The 18,741-nt window shown below is 37.9% G+C and overlaps 1 protein-coding gene across 2 annotated transcripts in view; it reads right to left on the reverse strand.

The window, feature by feature from the left end:
* Nucleotides 1-18,741, reverse strand: part of LOC149090291 (neuronal-specific septin-3-like) — a 53,983-nt gene that overhangs the window by 17,044 nt on the left and 18,198 nt on the right. For both annotated transcript variants that reach the window (XM_089233866.1, XM_089233873.1), the window contains exon 3: nt 1,898-2,053. In XM_089233866.1, the coding sequence (XP_089089992.1) occupies nt 1,898-2,053 (156 nt within the window). The remainder of the gene's footprint in view (nt 1-1,897; nt 2,054-18,741) is intronic.

The following is an 18,741-nucleotide window of genomic DNA, read 5'->3' on the forward strand; positions in this document are numbered from 1 at the left end:
TAATTCTGCATTTTTATCGATTCTGGAATAATTTTTTCTGAATTGTGATCAAAATTCTCTAGGATCTTTCTGTTATTAATTCTGGATTTCGATCAATTTTGAAATTTTTTTCTTTCTTGAACTTCGATTAATTTTGAGATTTGTTTTTTCTTTCATTAGTTTTGAATTTTCATCAATTTTGAGATTTTTTTCTTTGACTAATCCTGAATTTTCATTGGTGGATGCTAGAATTATTTTTCATTTTTAGTTCATGAATTTTAAATTATCATTAGTTCACAGATTATATATAGGCCCTAGTTTTGAAATAATTTCTTTCATCAGTTTAAAATTTTCTTTTGTTCTGAATTTTCATTAATTTTTGAGTTAATTTACATTTAATTGTATCTATAGTTTTTTTTTTTTTTCGAGTGGATGTTTTTTCAGCATTCCGGAATATCCTGTGATAATGCATGAATCTATGGATGCCGATTCCCCTCCCCCACCCCTTCAAAATGAATGAAATGGTATATATGAAAAATTATTTTCGCACCTGGCCCTGATAAGGGCGGCCCTGGGGACAGGTCAACACCAGTTGCAGTATATGCGGTGGCCAGGTGCGTCTCAACAATTTCAGGACACCAATCATTTTTGGAACCCCCATTGCCCCATGATTTTATACATTTTGGGGTGAAGGAAATTGGGCATCCCTTATTTTAGAAAACACAGGGATGCTGAGAAATTTCCATGCAAAAGATTTTAAACACACAATTAAATGCAAAATCAACACAAAAATTCATGAAAATTTAGCATTGAAGTTAATTTTTAAAATATTGAGAGAGAAAACTAATGAAAAAAGATTTCCGAAACTAATGAAAATTTTTGAATTGATGAACTAAAATAATTGAAAAAATAATTCCAGAGCACCAATGCAAATTCAGAATTAATGAAAGAAATAATTTCAGAATTAATGAAAGAAATAATTTCAGAATTAATGAGAGAAATAATTTCAGAATTAATGAAAGAAATAATTTCAAAATTAATGAAAGAAATAATTCCAGAATGATGAAATTTCAGAATTTATGAAAATTCAGAACTAATGAAAGAAATAATTTCAGAATTAATGAGAGAAATAATTTCAGAATTAATGAGAGAAATAATTTCAGAATTAATGAGAGAAATAATTTCAGAATTAATGAGAGAAATAATTTCAGAATTAATGAGAGAAATAATTTCAGAATTAATGAAAGAAACAATTCCAGAATGATGAAATTTCAGAATTTATGAAATTTCAGAATTAATGAAAGAAACAATTCCAGAATGATGAAATTTCAGAATTTATGAAAATTCAGAACTAATGAAAGAAATAATTTCAAAATTAATGAGAGAAATAATTTCAGAATTAATGAGAGAAATAATTTCAGAATTAATGAGAGAAATAATTTCATAATTAATGAGAGAAATAATTTCAGAATTAATGAGAGAAATAATTTCAGAATTAATGAAAGAAACAATTCCAGAATTAATTAAATTTCAAAACTAATGAATGAAATAATTCCAGAATTAATTAAATTTCAAAACACACACACACACACACAAAACTGGCCCCAGCCAGTGGTAGATCCTCAAGTGCTATGCCTACATATAATGAAATAATTTCAGAATTGATGACGAAAATACTGTTTGACTTAATGAATTTTTAAATAATGTAATAAATAAATGAAATTTAGAACCAATGAAAGAAATAATTCCAGAATTTATAAAACTAATAATAATTCTGCAAAGGAGATCCTAAACATTGTTGGTACCCCGAAATCGTTGAGTCACACCAGGGCCCCTTTAGGGCGGCGTTAAATCCAACGTACACCCCCAGATGGCAGTCGCCTTAACAAAACCCTCAGCGAAGAAAACAGAGACTTACCTTTGCTGGCCAAGAGTTCGGCCTTGTTGAGTATGCGCTGTTTCTCGGCGTTGTTGATGGCGATGCCGAGAGCTTTCCTGACCACTGGCACGACGTTGCTGCAGTCGATGAATCCGCGTCCTTCCGCATCCGCTTCCGAGAACGTGTCCTTCAGCGCTAAGCATCACCGGAAGCAGAGAAATAAATAAATAAAACACATACGCCCATGATTTAGCCTTTGTACATACACATTCACACGCGGACGGATAAAAAATAAAAAAAACCACAGCTGTAGATATCAATTAAGGCATGACCGGCTGTAACCTTGGTCATTAGATGACGGCAAAAGAAATAAAAACATACTACTCTCGGTAATAACGCATCGCGCTTTGCCTCATCAACCGCATACCATTATGATTCCGCTGCGGGAAACCGCACACACAGCCAACCAGAGAATCCTCCTCGTTCACGCAAATGCATTTAAAAATAAGCAGTGAATGAGATAATAATAACGCATGTTTAAACGCTTGTGTTTTATAATCGAGACTTCTTCTTTCGGTGTAAATAATTACGCTCTCGCGTGATCTCCCGGACCGTTCTGATGAGTTCAAAGAACGGTAAGGACTAACTTACTCTGCGTAGGAACGTTTATTTCTCGTCCACGGTGAGACCAGCTCTTACTAAGTACGAAAGACTCAGGACGTCAAACAGAGATGAAGTTCGGAGAAAAACCCTCCATTCGCAGCCGAATGATGTTTGCCTCCGCTCCAGTCACAGCTAAAGATATCTGCGCCAGCTTCAGCCGCAGCTGAAGATATGTGCCTCGGCTTCATCTGCAGCTGAAGATGCCTATCACCACTCCATTCGCGGCTGAAAAACTGTCACCACTCCGTTCGCAGCTGAAGATGTCTCCGTCGGCTTCATCCGCAGATGGAAATGTCTACTTGGGCTTCATCCGCAACAGAAGATATCTGTCCCCGCTCCATCCGCAGCTGATGATATCTCTTTCGGCTTCATTTGCAGCTGAAGATATCTGCCTCGGCTCATTTCTAGCTGAAGATGTCTGCCTCCCTGCTCCATTCGAATCTGAGGATGTCCGCCTTCGCTCAGGTGCGGATCCAGAGGGTGAGGGGGGGGGGCGATGGGAACTACCGTCACTCTCAAGAACCAATTAAAATGGGAAATGTTTGTCATGTAAAATACGGGACGATCAAACGACAATTCGCTCGTCCCGTCATATCGTCCTGGATCATTACCTCCTAGATACAACTTCCTAGAACCTCTAGGAGGTGCTGCCTGGATCCGCACCTGCCCTATGGTCATCGATTTTCCACTGAAACGGACTTCTAAAAATTAATAGCTAATTAATTTTACTTGAAGATATATTAACTAAAGCACGATCATATATTCTCCACAGAAAATCTCAAAGGAAAAAAAAATTTCGACGTTACCTATCGACCAGGATTCGTTCGAGATCATGTCTCCACTGGAATCGACTCGCCAAAGCGAATTTCCGCTCGAAAATGGAATCGATGCACATATTTTTCCCGAAACATCGAATAGTTTTTACAATCAATGTAAATAATCTTTCGAAAGAAAGAATAAAATGATGATAGTCACGAACGTACGTTGAAATGATGACCGATAGCCGGTCATTATAACACCAGACATCATAGTGCAAAAATACGAAAAATGAATTATTTTCAGGGCGTAGGCTCAGCTTGAAAATTGCTGAGGTACATTCTGCGATCTCCCATCTTTCCGAAACATGTTTTACATGTCGTGCGTGCATTGATGCATGATTACGGAGCATGCGCGAGAGAGTTCACATACTTATCTCCTTTTCTTTGCGTGAAAGATTTGTCTAGGGCAGCGGTTCTCAATCGGTGCTCCGCGGAGAGCAGCCACTGGAGAACAATAAAATAAATCAATAAATTTGATGAACAAACAAAAAAAGAGGCCTAAAGGGTACCGCCATATAAATAATATACTAAAAAGTGCTCCTCGAGTTAAACCGAGGTTCCGCCAGAGAAATTATTCACTGAAAAAGGGCTCCGCGAGTCAGGAAAGGTTGAGAACCTCTGGTCTAGGGAACCCACAAGATTAACTCCACATCCCACCGCGGGGTCCCTAGCTAGAGGTTCCTCGTCTGAGGTGGTCATGTTATGTTGTTTTTAATAAAACTTTCCGGACACACCTATCCTTCGGGAACGCTTCAATATCTCTCTGAGATGGGAAGCGGGGTGTGCCCGGTCTTCAAAGGTGGTCCCTAATTAGGAGGTACGCAAGCCATTTACAAATTTTTTTGGATACGCAAGCCTCTTATACAATTTAAAGGGTACGCACACGCTCTAGGCAAATTAAGGGGTATTAAGAGGTATATGAAAGGTTGGAACTACTATTCTATAAACCAGGAGATTTTTCACGGGGACCCTCTACAGTAAATTTATAGTCCAAAAATATGGATATTACAATTTATGCCGAGTACCCTGTGCTGGAGCCTTATCAGCCCCTCCTAGACGTGTGGGTCCTGGCAAAATGTCAATCAACTTTTACTAAATATCACCAATCCCTGACCCGGGGCACCTGGAATCTTTGGACAACACCAGAGCAATCCTTAGGGAAATGTGGGTGGCACCAGGACCCACGTTTTGTGGTGGTGGGATACACCCGTCCTTCGGGGACGCTTCAATATCTCTCCGAGATGGGAAGCAGGGTGTGTCCGGGTCTTCAAAGATGGTGTGGGGGGGGGGAGTGGGTAAGCCCTCGCATAAACAGTATGCATAGCATACTCGCTTAGAAATAAACAAAATATTGATAAATTTGTGAATTTTTTTTCCAAACAAAACAAACTGAGACACTTCAACTATGAAAAAGGTTTCTTCCACATAATAGTAGTAACGAATAAGTGAAACCTATTCGTCCCACGAAGTAGCCCCACAATTGTTTGCGCACTGGACTTAAGGCCGTCTTTACGTATGGGCCCTCGAGTATATAGGGGGAACCTGCTGATGATAATGCAATCATGGTTATTTAAATTTTCTGTAGTGAAATATGTAAAACGATAGGCGGGTGCATATATTTCCAGCTGGGTAGACGGCCCAGAACATTACTTTGCTACAGAGTCCATGATACTGTTAAAAGGGCCCTGACTCTTACCCGCGTCTAGTCAACCCTACACTAGAGATCTCTAGTGTGGGGTAAGTGGTGGATCTCTAATAAGTGGTGGCCTAGTAAAGGCGGCCCGTGTGTCAAACCAGGGGAGATGTCCAGTCACCCTAGCAATATCGAAATCGCAGACACCTTCTCGAATTTGTTTCAAGGCATGATATAACCAATCATGCGTTCGATACTTGAAAGATTAGCAGGTACTGTAATAATTTAACATGTAAAAATAAGAACATATTCATTCATTAAATAACAGACAGTGAGATAGCGTTCTTGAGCTTGTTTCATCCATGTTGCGTTTGAACTTCCGTTGGTGCGGTTTATCAACATCCGTTTCAGAGTGCAATATACGTACTAAAAGACGAACAATATTGCAACCGATGATAAGCAACTTCCTCTCTCTCTCTCTCTCGCTCCAAATAAGAAAAAATTAAGTCGAAATTTTGACATGTTTCTCGGGCGATAAAAATTTTTTTCGAAGAAACTTATGAAAACGAGAGAGAGAGGTAAATAAAAAAATAATAATACTAATAATTTTTTGTAAAATATAACTTAATTATAAATAATTAAAATTACAAAAATTATTTCATAGAATATATTCGTAAGCTTGACGTAAGCACCACAATCTTCAAATACAAAATTCAATTTCCACTCTTAGATAGTGTTTATTTACATTATACAAACACATATTTATTAAAAAATGATAACTAAATATGTACTAAAAAGCAATTCTGAATATTTGAAAAAAATTAGCGAAATTTCAAATTGAAATGAAAAAAAAATACATTTCAATTTGAAATGCTAAAATATGGTCATATTCATAGTCTATTCCTTAGGAATAGAAACAAATTAAGAAACAAAAATTTTGTTATTTTTTTAAACCAGAATTTACATGTTTACACACACCTCCAAATTTACCACAATCCACATCTCCAAGGCCGTCATAACAGCAAGGGCCCCGAGCTGGGATTTTTCGCGGATCCACAGACCAGTTTTCATGGGCCCCACAAAAGTGAAAAAAAAAAAAGACAAGAATTCTCTTCGCACTCCTTCCTAGAGCCATGTCAGCCCGGCCCTTACGGGAGGGCCATGCTTAGCAACATCATAAGCTCCCTCCCCCAGGGCAAAGTGAATCTTCAAATTCCCCCCCCCCCCCAAACTGCTAAAAATACTTTCCTTCCAATTTACATATACTGTCGAAAACTGCAACCAAATTTAATTGCCATGAATTTGCCAAAAAAAAAGATATATACATTTTTTTCATTTAGAAATTAATTAAATTTATCTCAAAGGATAAGAATTTGTGGATGAATTAGAAATATTTTTTACACTATAATATTCCAAGAAATGTTTCACGAATTCGTTGGAATCAGCCATTAAGAAAAAGTAACACCGATCGATCGCAGCAATAATGCCGTTTATGTGTGACGTCATCACAGGAATATCCAAAAAAAAAAAAAAAAGGGCCAGACGCGGTATTTTAGATAAGCCATTTGATGGCTGTGACAAATATAGCACTTGTCGCGTCGTCGGTGCAATAATACTGGATATGCGTCAGCGCGGTCTTGTTCGCGACGTAATTGATGTAAAAGAAAGACTAGAAATTCATTGCGTGACGTGTGAGGACGCTTCTTTGGGGGGGGGGGGGGGGAAAGACCCTCGCTTTATAAGATGATAATGCATTTTCTCTTATCGACGAGGCTGTCTCTTGTTTGTTTGAGAATCCACGACAAACAAAGGGAACTATAAAAGAGAACGTAAATTGTTGGAAAGATAAGCAAACGTAAAACGACAAACACAGGAAGTTTGAGTTTTGGGGATCGATATAGTGTCGTCATTTAATGTTGAGATAAGCATTTCAATTATCATGTTTTTGCTCCCACGGGCGCGGGACGTATTGATTGACGGTCGGGATAACAGTTGATCGCGTCATGATCTACGCTTTCAGATGAAACTCAGTTACGCATTCAATCAATGAACGAAAGTTTCCAAGAATATTAGATGTGAGCATTTTTATGGGGGAAAAAACCTACTGACCACAAAATTATCGAATCAAACTGTGGGGGCCATCTGTCGGCAGAATAATGACTTCGAAACCAAATTGCCAATATTACAACGCTAGATGGCAGCATGTATATATTACTGCCAAAGCCCGAAATTGGCCAATTCGCGACGGGGCCGGATACTTCGCGAATTGGACAATTGCGTTAAGTATTGACCCGGCCTGTTCGCGAAGTTGCCGGTGATCCCTGGCCAAAGTCCGATAACAAAAGACATGTTTCGGGATCATCGTCAAGTTGGTGTATTTTTTCGTGATAGTTATGCCCACATTAGTTATGGCAACCCATCAAACCGCGGTCACGATGAGGAATTCATTTTTTCCCCAAAATTTGACACAAAAAACTATGTTTATGTAATTATTTTTTATAGTTTTTTCTCTTAAATTTCCTTTTTTCTTTCTCGTCATATGGAGCTATAATACAATACAGTTACTATAGACACGTATCACACGTTGGCGATTTAAAAAAAAATGGATTTGGCTCCTACCAGGCCGTCACACATCGAGCAGCATTTGGCCAGGGATCGCCGGCTAGTTCGTGAAATGGCTGGCCAAAGTCCGAATCATTTCTGCGATTCGGACTTTGGTCAAAACTATTGGCCAATTTGCGAATTGGCCGCATTTCGGGCTTTGGCAGTAACATATACATTAAAGTCGGCCCTCGGTATTCGCGTCTTTTTTTCCTTGTTTTCTGGAAAATACTTTTGCGGTGTCATTTCTCGTATCGGAACAAAATATAAATTGCACATGTTAAATAAAAGTTGTATAAACTCCTCCTTAAGGTTTTTCTAGTGAAAATGTTTCTAAAAGATTGTTATTTATTTCTGAAAGTGAAAAACTTAAATGAAAAATTTGAAATTCTGACAATGGTTAGCTTGAGTGCTGTGTGTGTGTGTGTGGTTTCCCGTTATTACATCATCAGTGATAGGCTGACCTTATTTCCTCGAGAGAAATACGGGAAATTGGGATTCCAAATACGGGAAAATACGGGACATAGCCAATTATCGCCAAAAATGTCGTCAAAACTGAACATAGTTGCCAAATCTTGCTGAAATTACGGGAAAAACAATATGGCGGGAAATAAAGCATTACTGCAAATTGCAGTGGATTAAAATGAATTCCACGAGAAATAAACGTTCGCCGAGACAAATGTGGGAGATTAATATTCTTATTCATACTTTTAATTATCGTAATGTAATTTATGAGTTGAAAAATAATTTTCTTTGACTTCAATAAAGAATAAAAATTCAAGTAGGGCTCGCGTAAAAAACGGGAAAAACCGGGACACTTTTGCCAAAAAGTCGGGATGGCCAGAAAAATAGAAAATACCGGGACTGTCCCGGGATATACAAGACGTATGGTCACCCTAATCAATGAATATACAGCGTGAGATATATGGGGAAAAAAAAAGATTCAATCAGCTGTAGCCCTACAATCCACATGCCTCTCATGTAGAAAGTGCTGTTTTTCTATGGGTGATAAAAAAAAAAAATATGCAATTTATGTATTGCATAACTTGCGCGTACGTTATAGTACGCGCAAGTTATGTCATTATTAAGTGCAAGTGTGTCATTATTAAAGCTACAAATCCACAAGCATTTAAGGCAGGGGGAGTCTTAAGAGCATCATGAGCTCCCGGACCAAGTTATTTTTTCTGAGGCTCTACCTGGCAAACTGACGAGAATTTCAACCTGTTCTTATTTTTTTTTCTTTGAGGCCCTCCAGTCCGTGCCCTGGTGGGCCCATGCGTTAAGATGGTACTGCTTCTTAGCATCATACCCCAGCAGCACACCGATAGAGAACGACGTAGAGATTTCGAAACCGTTCGACGTAGTTCGATGTAGAGAAATTTCGATTATTTCAAAAGGAACCAATTATCGTACAAATATTCCCCTTCGAAACAAAATGCTGTGAAAATGAGTAACAATATTTTAGAGAAAAAAGAAGACATTTCGGAGTCCGACCTCTCGAAAATTTCCGACTTCTTTCCGATATTCATTTGACTTTCCGACGTTGAACCGGTATCGATACGATATCGTTGTGCTACCGGTGATAATCTATATAAAAATTGCAAAGGGGCAAACTTCCTCATTGCGTGAGGGGGGGGGGGGGGGTAATATAAAGTACGAACTATACCAACGAGAAGTGCCGAAAAAACCTCTGGGCCGCAAAGGGTTAAGAAGTTATAAACGATTTAGAATCTGTTCTTACTATGAAAAAAAAAACGAAACATTAGATAAAAAAGCGTTGTGTTACAATTCCTCGAAATACGGGATGTATGGGATTGTGAGAATATCTAAGTAATACTGTACTTGTTCATTAATAAATATGACACAACAATTGAGGTGTATTAGAATTACGGTTATGTAAGAATTAAATAAATTGTAAGCGGGTCTTAGTTGCATCCAGGATCGCAACTAAGGCTGGGGAAGGGGGTGGTCTGGTTCCCGGGTGCTGGACCAGGAAGAACACTGAGCGGGGTACACAAAAATGGAAACTGGCCCAGGACAATGGAGTTAAGTTTTGTTTGTAGTTGTGGCCTAGAGGGTAACTAATTCTTTGTTCACTTAAAATAGGGTTACCAACCGTTCTTTTTTTTATTTCATTTCAAGCGTCCTCCTACGCTTTGGAAAATTCGCCCCTTTGTCCTTTTCAGGTTTCCGGAATTTTTTTCCCCTTTTTTCCTGGGGAAATTTTTTTTCTTCAATTTGAACCCTTTTTTTTCATTGGTATGAGTGTTTTTGAGTTTTTTTCCCGCACGCATTCACCAAAAGCCATCGACATTCCCAGAATTTTTTCTGTTTCTGCTTTTTTTAGCGGTTCTGTGTTAGAGTTGGACAAAAATTATTGTTATGGCCAGTTTTATTGATCGGAATAGTTGCGCTATTATTAGGAAAATTGAGATAAATGACGTCACTATAAGGGTGCGTGTGCAGGCGTCATCCTTTCTCAATTTGCGAATCTGTAACCCTACTTGAAACATTTCATTTTCTTTTTATCCGCAAAGCCAATGGTGCTGCCATCTCTTGACACATAAGACAACAAGTTGAAAATCAGCCCAATCAAATAATGTGTTATGATTTATTGAAACAAGCCTCAACAACTCCTCTGCTTAATAAACACAATCAAAAGCAAATGAAAAAATATTCTTATCTTATTTTAAAACCCATTATGTCATTTTGAAAATAGAAATTTCAAAATCTTTTTATTTTTCATAAATATTTCCAGATGGCAGCACCACAATTTTTGGTATTCTTTTCCTTTTCTTTACACATAGGCTGACCATATTCCTTTGAGAAAAATACAGGAAACTGGGATTAGAAATGTGGGAAAATACGGGACACTCTCTCTCTCTCTGATGATTATTGCCAAAAATTATGCTAAAGGTGAGCAAAGTTGCCAAATCATGCATAAATACCTCAAAAATCGCTAGTGGCGGAAAATGAAGCATTGCTATATATAGTGAATTAAAATGAATTCCATGAAATTAAATTGTTTAAACCATGACAAATATATGAGATGAATATTCTTATTTATAGTTGTGATCATCAAAAGAAAAAAAAATTGAATTCAAATATAAGAACTTTTAATCCTAGATTTAAATGAAGAACGAAAATTCAAGAGCTTTATTGAAAATACGTAAAAAACAGGACATGCTTACAGAAAGTCAGGACGGCGAAAATTACGTAAAAATACGAGAGACATATGGTCACCTCATTTACACATTTTAAATTTAATTTCAAAACCCAATATGTTTCTCAGAAATTAAAAAAAAAAAGACAATGAAACTAGACTTTAAAACAAGTCTCATTTTTAAGAAAATTCTTTGTTTTTTTTCTCTCACCATTATATAAATATGTTCTGATATTCATTAATTATTTGAAAAAAAAATTACCGGTAATATGGGTATCAGACGTCCCATATTTCAAAAAATTTCTCAGTTTGAAACTCTTGTTCATCTCGTAAAGCAAGGCTGAAAAATTAAGCACTGGAAAAATTAATGGACAACCTAGTCTTGTATAAATTCAAAGTGAAAGGGACCACGACCTTATTTACATGCGAACCAACACGGCAACTCAATGCATAGTAAAAGGATCGAGACCACAACTATCACTAGAAAAACTACACTTTTGGATTTTTTTAATTACGCCAAAACTTTTTAATATACAATTTATAGTTCCTGACCACTACGTGTTATTCTTCAACAGACATTTTCTGGTCAAAAATGAAAATACTTGTTCTTCTAATCGTCCAATAAGAGCCTCGGTTCCCCAAGGATCAGGTCTTTAAATGGAAATAGTGAGACTCCTAGCGGCTGATGCAATTATCACCAACAGAAAATCTGAAAACTGCAGAGAAAATCTTCAGGAGACTCTGGAGGACGTTGAAAACTGGTGTGAGGGTAATGCTGTTGAACTTAATCATGCCAAGTGTCGGTTCATCTGGCTAACAAGAAGAACCGAATTCACTAGAGCACCAATCTACCTAGATAGAGAAGCCATGAGACTTGTGAAGGAAGTGAAATATTTGGGATGTATTCTAAACCACATTATCCTTCGTTCCTCAAATAAATCACGTAAGAACCAACGCTATCCAAACCATGGGAATGATGTCACGCATTATATTCCCAAGTGCAAGACTAACTCTTAAAAACAAAGTCATGTTGTTTAAATCGATCATTAGACCTATCGTGACCTACGCCGCCCCAGTATAGGCCCTGCAGCGTCTGCAAAGTCAACAGAATAAACTCCTGAGAACCCTTGTGCGTGCCCCAAAGTACATCAGGGGGGCTGACATTATAAAAGATCCGAAGATTCCAACCATCCTCAGCTACATCCAACAAATATCAGAGGATCACTTTTGAAAGGATGAGAAACTAAGAGTACGATCATCTGAGAGAGCTGGTGGAGTACGACCCTCGTCAAAGACTAAAATTTCTCAGGCCTCAAAACGTGTTACACGTGCCATGGTCAGTATGTTAGAGTCTGAATCACTGAGTTGTATAATCTTTGTCTATCTATCATAATATTTTTGTACTTTTATCTTGCTATTTAATTTATTGATCAACTCTATTACATAGAGTAACATTTTGTTTAAATAAGCCTCATGTGCCGCCCATGATGACGAAGCGACAGGGCTTTAGAAAAGGTGACACTGCTACAAATCTAACTTTTTAGCACAAAAAAAAATCCGCGAATCATCTTAAAATATACAAAATGTTTGTGACCAAAGCTGCTTTTAAACAAACTGACCCCACATTTGGTCCAGGATCATTATACCATTCTAAATTACTCCAGACAACTTGATCCGCATTACACCTCTTACTAATTAGTCATCATTATCTACACTTATCCTGTAAAGAGAAAGTGTAACAAGGCGAATTTTTTTTAAGAAATTTATTTCAAATTTGTTTCTAGTGCTCCAGAGCCAGGAAAGAAAGAAGCAGACTTTTTCTTTGCCTTTATTTGACCGTTCTAGAAATATTATCGAGGAGGGGGGGGGGGGTCACCAAATTGCACACCTACCCCTTGTGAAAGAGCACATTCTTGTGTTTCTGGTATTATGGTCTCACGCCCTGTCCGTTCCTTTAAGTTTTCTCAACATCTTCGAAATCAAAGTATCGCTCAAAAGTGTGATGTCATTTGAGAAATAACTGATGAAGATTTTTCAAAAATTTAGGTGTCTAACTAAAGTCTATGTAAGTTGCCCCTCCGAACAACTACCGTCCGGGTACACCGCATTCCCCCCTCCCCCCCCCCGTGTCCTCGCTTACTCCACCACGAAGGTTGGCAAACACTGATCCATAGGCGGAAATAGACTTGGAAGTCTGGGGGGCACGATGATGATGATGATGCCAATTCATATATACGTATATACATTATATCAGTCGACTCCACCTTTGACGCTGGGGGGGGGGGGCATGCCCCCCCACGCTCCCCCGTATCTCCACCCATGCACTGATCTCGACGACAAGGGTCAGTGGCATGTGTTGTGAACCTTACGTGAACTTTGTTTCTGTGTAATGCTTGTTATAGTGGTTTTTTTTTTAAACAGAGCATAACCCAGGTCTATCACCATGGCAATTTACTACCTAGTGAGTTGTGCTGGAAGTGTAAGTGTGTGAACAGTCTGAGTGCGTATCTGAAGTTGTGTTTGATTTTTCAGTGCTGCCATCTATATTTCAGAAGTGAAGTGTAATGACTGAATACTTGTACTGTTTGTAAGCCGGTTACTCTCTGTGGCGAGATTTTTTGATGGGGAGATCGGCTCGCATTTGCGCCTCGAAGTTGGGAACCACAGAAAACCAACTTCATCCGACCACGACTGACCGTCACTATGACCACTGGACCACCACAGCGGCTTGTTATAGTGCTGCCATCTGCCATCAATTTTTCTAACTTTGACGTAATTGCAATGACAATATTTGTACCGTTGTAGGCCTGTTGCTCTTCTCTATGTGGCGAGACTTTTTAACGGGGAGGTCAGCTTGCATATGTTTTAAACGTACTTGACAGCTAACTCAACTGATAAATTATTTGACGCGAGTGAAAACGGGCCTTAACGGTAGACAGTGGCATCATCTGTTGAGGGACTTAAAAAAGTAGTAACAAAAAGTAAAAAAGTACCAAAAACTAAGGGAAAAAAAACACTAAGCGAATCTCAAAACAATTCTCACATTTTTTTTTTGTAAAAAGCGTTATTCTGAATTTAAACAAGCACAACTTAATGTTCTATAATTTCTCTCAATGAGTAAAAAAAAACCAAAAAGCAATTCGGACATTGGTACTTAAATAGAGAACGCTGGAAGTGTTTTGAAAATATGGTTGCTCGTCTTGGACTTCATATGGAAAAATGATTTTTGAATCAGTTCTGGGGGTGCTCGGATTAGTCCTACAAATTACCACGAGTGATCGAACACCCCCCAGCTTGAACGCCACTGACTTAAATAGACCTGTTTTTGTTTCCATGACTAACGAACGAACTGTGGGTTGGATAATGAAATAACAAAGAAACAGCAAACACGTGAAGAATGTAAGAGGCCACGCTGCTAACCATTTTTTTTTTTTACTTCCGAAATGGCAGCACCCTCTGAAATATCACTGAAAATAAAGAAAAACAATTACCGTAGTTTTAATACGAAAGCGTGAAGTGAAGAAAAAGAAAAGTAGAACATCTTCCCCTTAAAACTGTTCTTTTTATAAGTTTAACCACATTTTGAGGAAAAGATGGAGGGGAGGGGGAAAAAAAAATTAGCGATTCTCTTGTCAACATCTTTCATGAAACTTTAGGAAGATTGTCACAGACCGAGAATCCAGACCGAGTTGTTATGGAACATGCATCATGTTGCTTTAGTGAAGTAGACTGTTTTCATGGCGTCCCCTCCCATTTTGATTATATAATTTTCTTTTCTTTTTCCTTCCATTTTATTTCTTTCCATCCGCTGACATGCGGTCGGTCTTGACAGAAAACAGACGCCAGGAAGTCAACATCACTTCCGGTTACAAATCGCAGCTTTCAAACTTGGTCTATTCGCCTTTAAAAAAAAAAAAGGGGGAGAAAAATCAACCATAATCTTCCGAAAAAAAGAAAATAGGAATCCATGGACTCAAGTTTTCTTTCGAAAAAAGTTTCGGCTGTTTAATCTTTCTCTGAAGGCTAAAACTGCAATTAGATAGCATTTTTTTTTGTTATTTCAACTAATTAACCATTAATGAGGCTTTGCATATAGACGTCGTAATCATCATCATTTGAGAGGCAAGCACATGATGCTCCCCTATAGAAGTGTTAATGTTGAAATTGGCAATTTCACTGTGGGAATACGAAAATATAGAGGGGTTTTCCGCTACGTCAATAACTTCACAAATCGAATTTGATTCTTCGTGATTAGAATTGTTCCATCAATTGGATTCTTCTGATTAGTGATAAGAAGCCAAGGAAATCAAATATTAAAAAAGCCGGACTACTTTCGAGTTGGACATGCATCAATAGCATTGATCTCAACTCTTCATTTATGTTTTTATTATCAGGAATGAAAATGAAAATTTACATCTCTCTGTATTATACACTATAAAAGTTTGATTAAAGATGTTTTACGAAACTTGAAAAAAAAACACCAACCAATAAGCCTTTTGGTTGCAATCGCTCGAATGTAACCGATATGCTAATTGGTTGCAGTTTGAAGTTTTATAAAAGAACCTCTATCAAACTTTTATTGTAATCACGGCCTTATTTTTCAATATTCAACTGCATCAATTCATAAATTGTAGTTTGAGATTTTTGTTAAAATTTATAATAGCTGCATTGAGAAAATTCTGCAGTTTTAATTGAAACCGTACTATTTAACTGTAACTGCATTTCGAAAACAGTCCTCTGGGGAATTTCTAGCGCATTGCTATATACAGGGAGTGTTGTGTGTGTTATACTGATGCTGGCATCTGCCCTCCATATACACACGTATTTTGAAGTAAAAATGCAGATGCTTGAATTTTCGTGATACGTGAGTGTCGCATTGAAAGTCTGCTTGCTGTCTTTGGAGAGTCTTCCAAGTGGGAAACCTGCTCGTCAGCGCGCTTTGAAATTAGAAAACTGCAGGAAACCAACTTCAGCCGATCACCGTTGTGCACCAACGGGGTTCGAACCTCGATCCTTACGATCATAGTCCAATACGATGCCCTCAGAATTTTTGAAAACAAATAAATCGATACCTTGAACTTTAATCCTCTATGGTCAATCCTCATAAAAACGTATTGAAAATATACATATTTATTTTACAAAAACGGTTGTAAATTGGTGAAGTTAGCATATTTCTATATGAAACAATACATCAACAGAGCAATTTGATTAATTAGAGTGGATGTTTTAATTAGCTAAAATAGTTAATTAAGGGCCAAAATATAGAATTTACCCTGCTTTTAATGATATCTATAAACAGATAAAACCTTGCTTAGCAATGTTGTAATAACTTTTACTTTGAATTTTATTTCCAATCCCTATAATTCGGTACGATTTCCTAACTCTCTGAACACGTAAAATTTACAGTGACAAGGGACCAAATCTTTCTAGGTAAAAAAGAATGTCGTATTTTGTGTCAAAATGACACTAAAACAGTGGTTCTTAACATTTGAAATTCCACGGCCTAGTCAATTTCTATTTCGTGATTGAAAGGCCAGGCCGTACACACGATTAATGGGGGAATAAATGGGCAAAAATGAAACAATAAGCCACTCACGGCCCGGCGATTGAGAAACACTGCACAAAAAAGTGTACTTTTTAAAAAAACAAAAAAAATCAGGAAATAGGTATAATGGTTTTTGTTTACACCATATATACATTATATTCAAATACACACGAGACCAGTGGCGTATTTACGGGGGGTGGGGGGTTAGTGGGCTATAGCATAGCTGTGGCAAGTTAAAAGGGGGGGGGGCGGAAAATTTGAGGAACGAGTTTCCAAGACAAATTAGTAGAATAGGAAAAGAGCCGCAAAATTCATATAACCCTAAATAAATTCGCATCTGCCGAGAAAGTAAGGGACTAGGTCAGTGAGTGGCCAAAAGAGTGTTAAGCATGTGCATGACCGAAAGAGCGATCTAGAGTGCGTGCAAACATGTGAATGACCAAAAAAAAAAAAGTAGAGCACTTAATAAACGTGTAAATGATCAAAAGAGAGGCCCAGAACGTGTGCAAGTATGTGAGTGAACAAAACAGTGCGCAAGCAGTGTGAGTGGCTAAAAGAGGGACACAGGACTTTGTGGCACAGGGTGGCGAATTCGAAGAAAGAGTAGTCAAGAAAATTAGACTAGAATGGGAGAAGGGCGACAAAATGCGTGTGTGTATCCCACAAGCGGCAAAACCATAAATGCGCCCCTACACGGGACGACCGTAAAGGGTTAAAAAAATTACTTCGAAAAATATCTAGTGCCTATAATGATCCAAAGTCGATTCATTTCTACCATCTAGATTTGTTCCCTGCATGGAAGTCGCCATGTTGGTTACCTTGGATACGATTTGTATGTCCCCCCAAACCCTTAGCTGAAGGAAGAAAACAACACGCGATGCAAAAAGCCTAATGTGATTCTTGAGAAACGAAAAACAAAGATGAAAAGAGAAATGATGTGAGCATTCAGAGGTCACCTCTTCACACTAATTAGAGTCAATCTGAGCTTTTAAGTATTCAAATTAATTTACGATTTCGATTCTCATAGCACGTGGGGCTCTTTTTTCTCAGTGGGCGTATGACCATGATCCTATAAGACCGTGAGTAATTAACGACTACGAAAGAAAAATAAGTACAATTAGCTTTTTTTCTTTTGTTTTTTCTTGAGAACATTTCTTTTCGATCAAAAAAAAAAAGAAAAATAATTCGTACGAGAAGAGAATCCAGACGTCAAGCCGCCACATTTTCTAGTTTCTCTTTACTGATGATCTACTTTGATAACAAAAAGAAATGGCGTATGGAATAGTGTTTGCTTGAAAGCCAGTGTTTTTTGTGTGTTTATATTAAAGATTCTTTTCTCCTCGTCTATTTTAATCCATTGACAGTCTCTTCTCCTAATCGTATCATCCCCCGTGAATCGAAGATAAACACGTTCGGAAAAGTTAATACTCACGTCAATAAAAGCTGTTGATTCTCTTGGCAAAATAGACGTTTTGCTCCTCGGATGGCAGACTAAATATATTTCCGAAGTTGGCGTTTCGCATTAAGAAACTCTATATAAATTCGTTTTTGCAAGTCATTGACTGACAGGCAGTTTTTGTTTAGTTTGACCATTATGTTCCCCATTTATTCAGCTCACCCTGGATGTTGAAAATGGACTCCATTATCACATATCGCGTCTGAACGATTTCTATATCTCGTTCACTTTAGATTAGTGTTGAAAGAAGTTAGAGGTGAGGGAGGAAAAGCACAATGTGTGTTGGATTAGAGGGTTCGGGGGGCACAGGGAATCTTTCCCAGAGAAATCTTGACGTTCAAAAAGGCATTTTGAAGTTTCCTGTTAATTTGAAACCTTTTTAGTTAATAGAAATTAATTAAAATTATTAAATATAAGTACAATGTATTTTATACCGATAGTTAAATATTTTTTCTTGCAAAATTATTTCGTCCAATGATTTCCGTCCGCCTCTCTTCCCATTTTGGCAAATTTCTTCATGCCCATGATTGTGTATGGTAGTTGGTGCTGTGCCATCATATTTTTTTCATCCGACTTAGCGCTCCAGCGAATATGAGCCCCGTATTTACATTTTTGAAATCTAGGAACCATAATTTGAGGGGGGTGGGGCGAACATCGTCAATTTGACGGATCCCCAAGGGCCAAGCGAAGACTTTTAGAGGGCTCCTTATATTGTTTCTAACACATACAGAAGTGCCACTGTGGTACAGTCGAATCCCGTTTTAACGAACACTTTCCTAATCCCTCAAATAAGTTTACATAGGAACAATGCAAACAACCTGAAATTTCTTTATAACGAAATTTCGTTATAACGAAGTGATTTCTCCGGTCTCTTGGAGTTCGCTATAACGGGATTCGACTGTATAACGGTCAGTAAGCTTATCCGGTTTGCCAGATGTCCTCGATTCGATTCCCAGTGGAGTCGATCCCCCCCCCCTCCCCCCCGAGAGCAACAAACCACAACA

The sequence above is a fragment of the Pholcus phalangioides genome, unplaced genomic scaffold, assembly GCF_987345545.1.
Source record: "Pholcus phalangioides strain wild (caught in Gottingen) unplaced genomic scaffold, Ppha-v1.0 ptg000001l_1, whole genome shotgun sequence".
Taxonomy (NCBI): Eukaryota; Metazoa; Arthropoda; class Arachnida; order Araneae; family Pholcidae; genus Pholcus; species Pholcus phalangioides.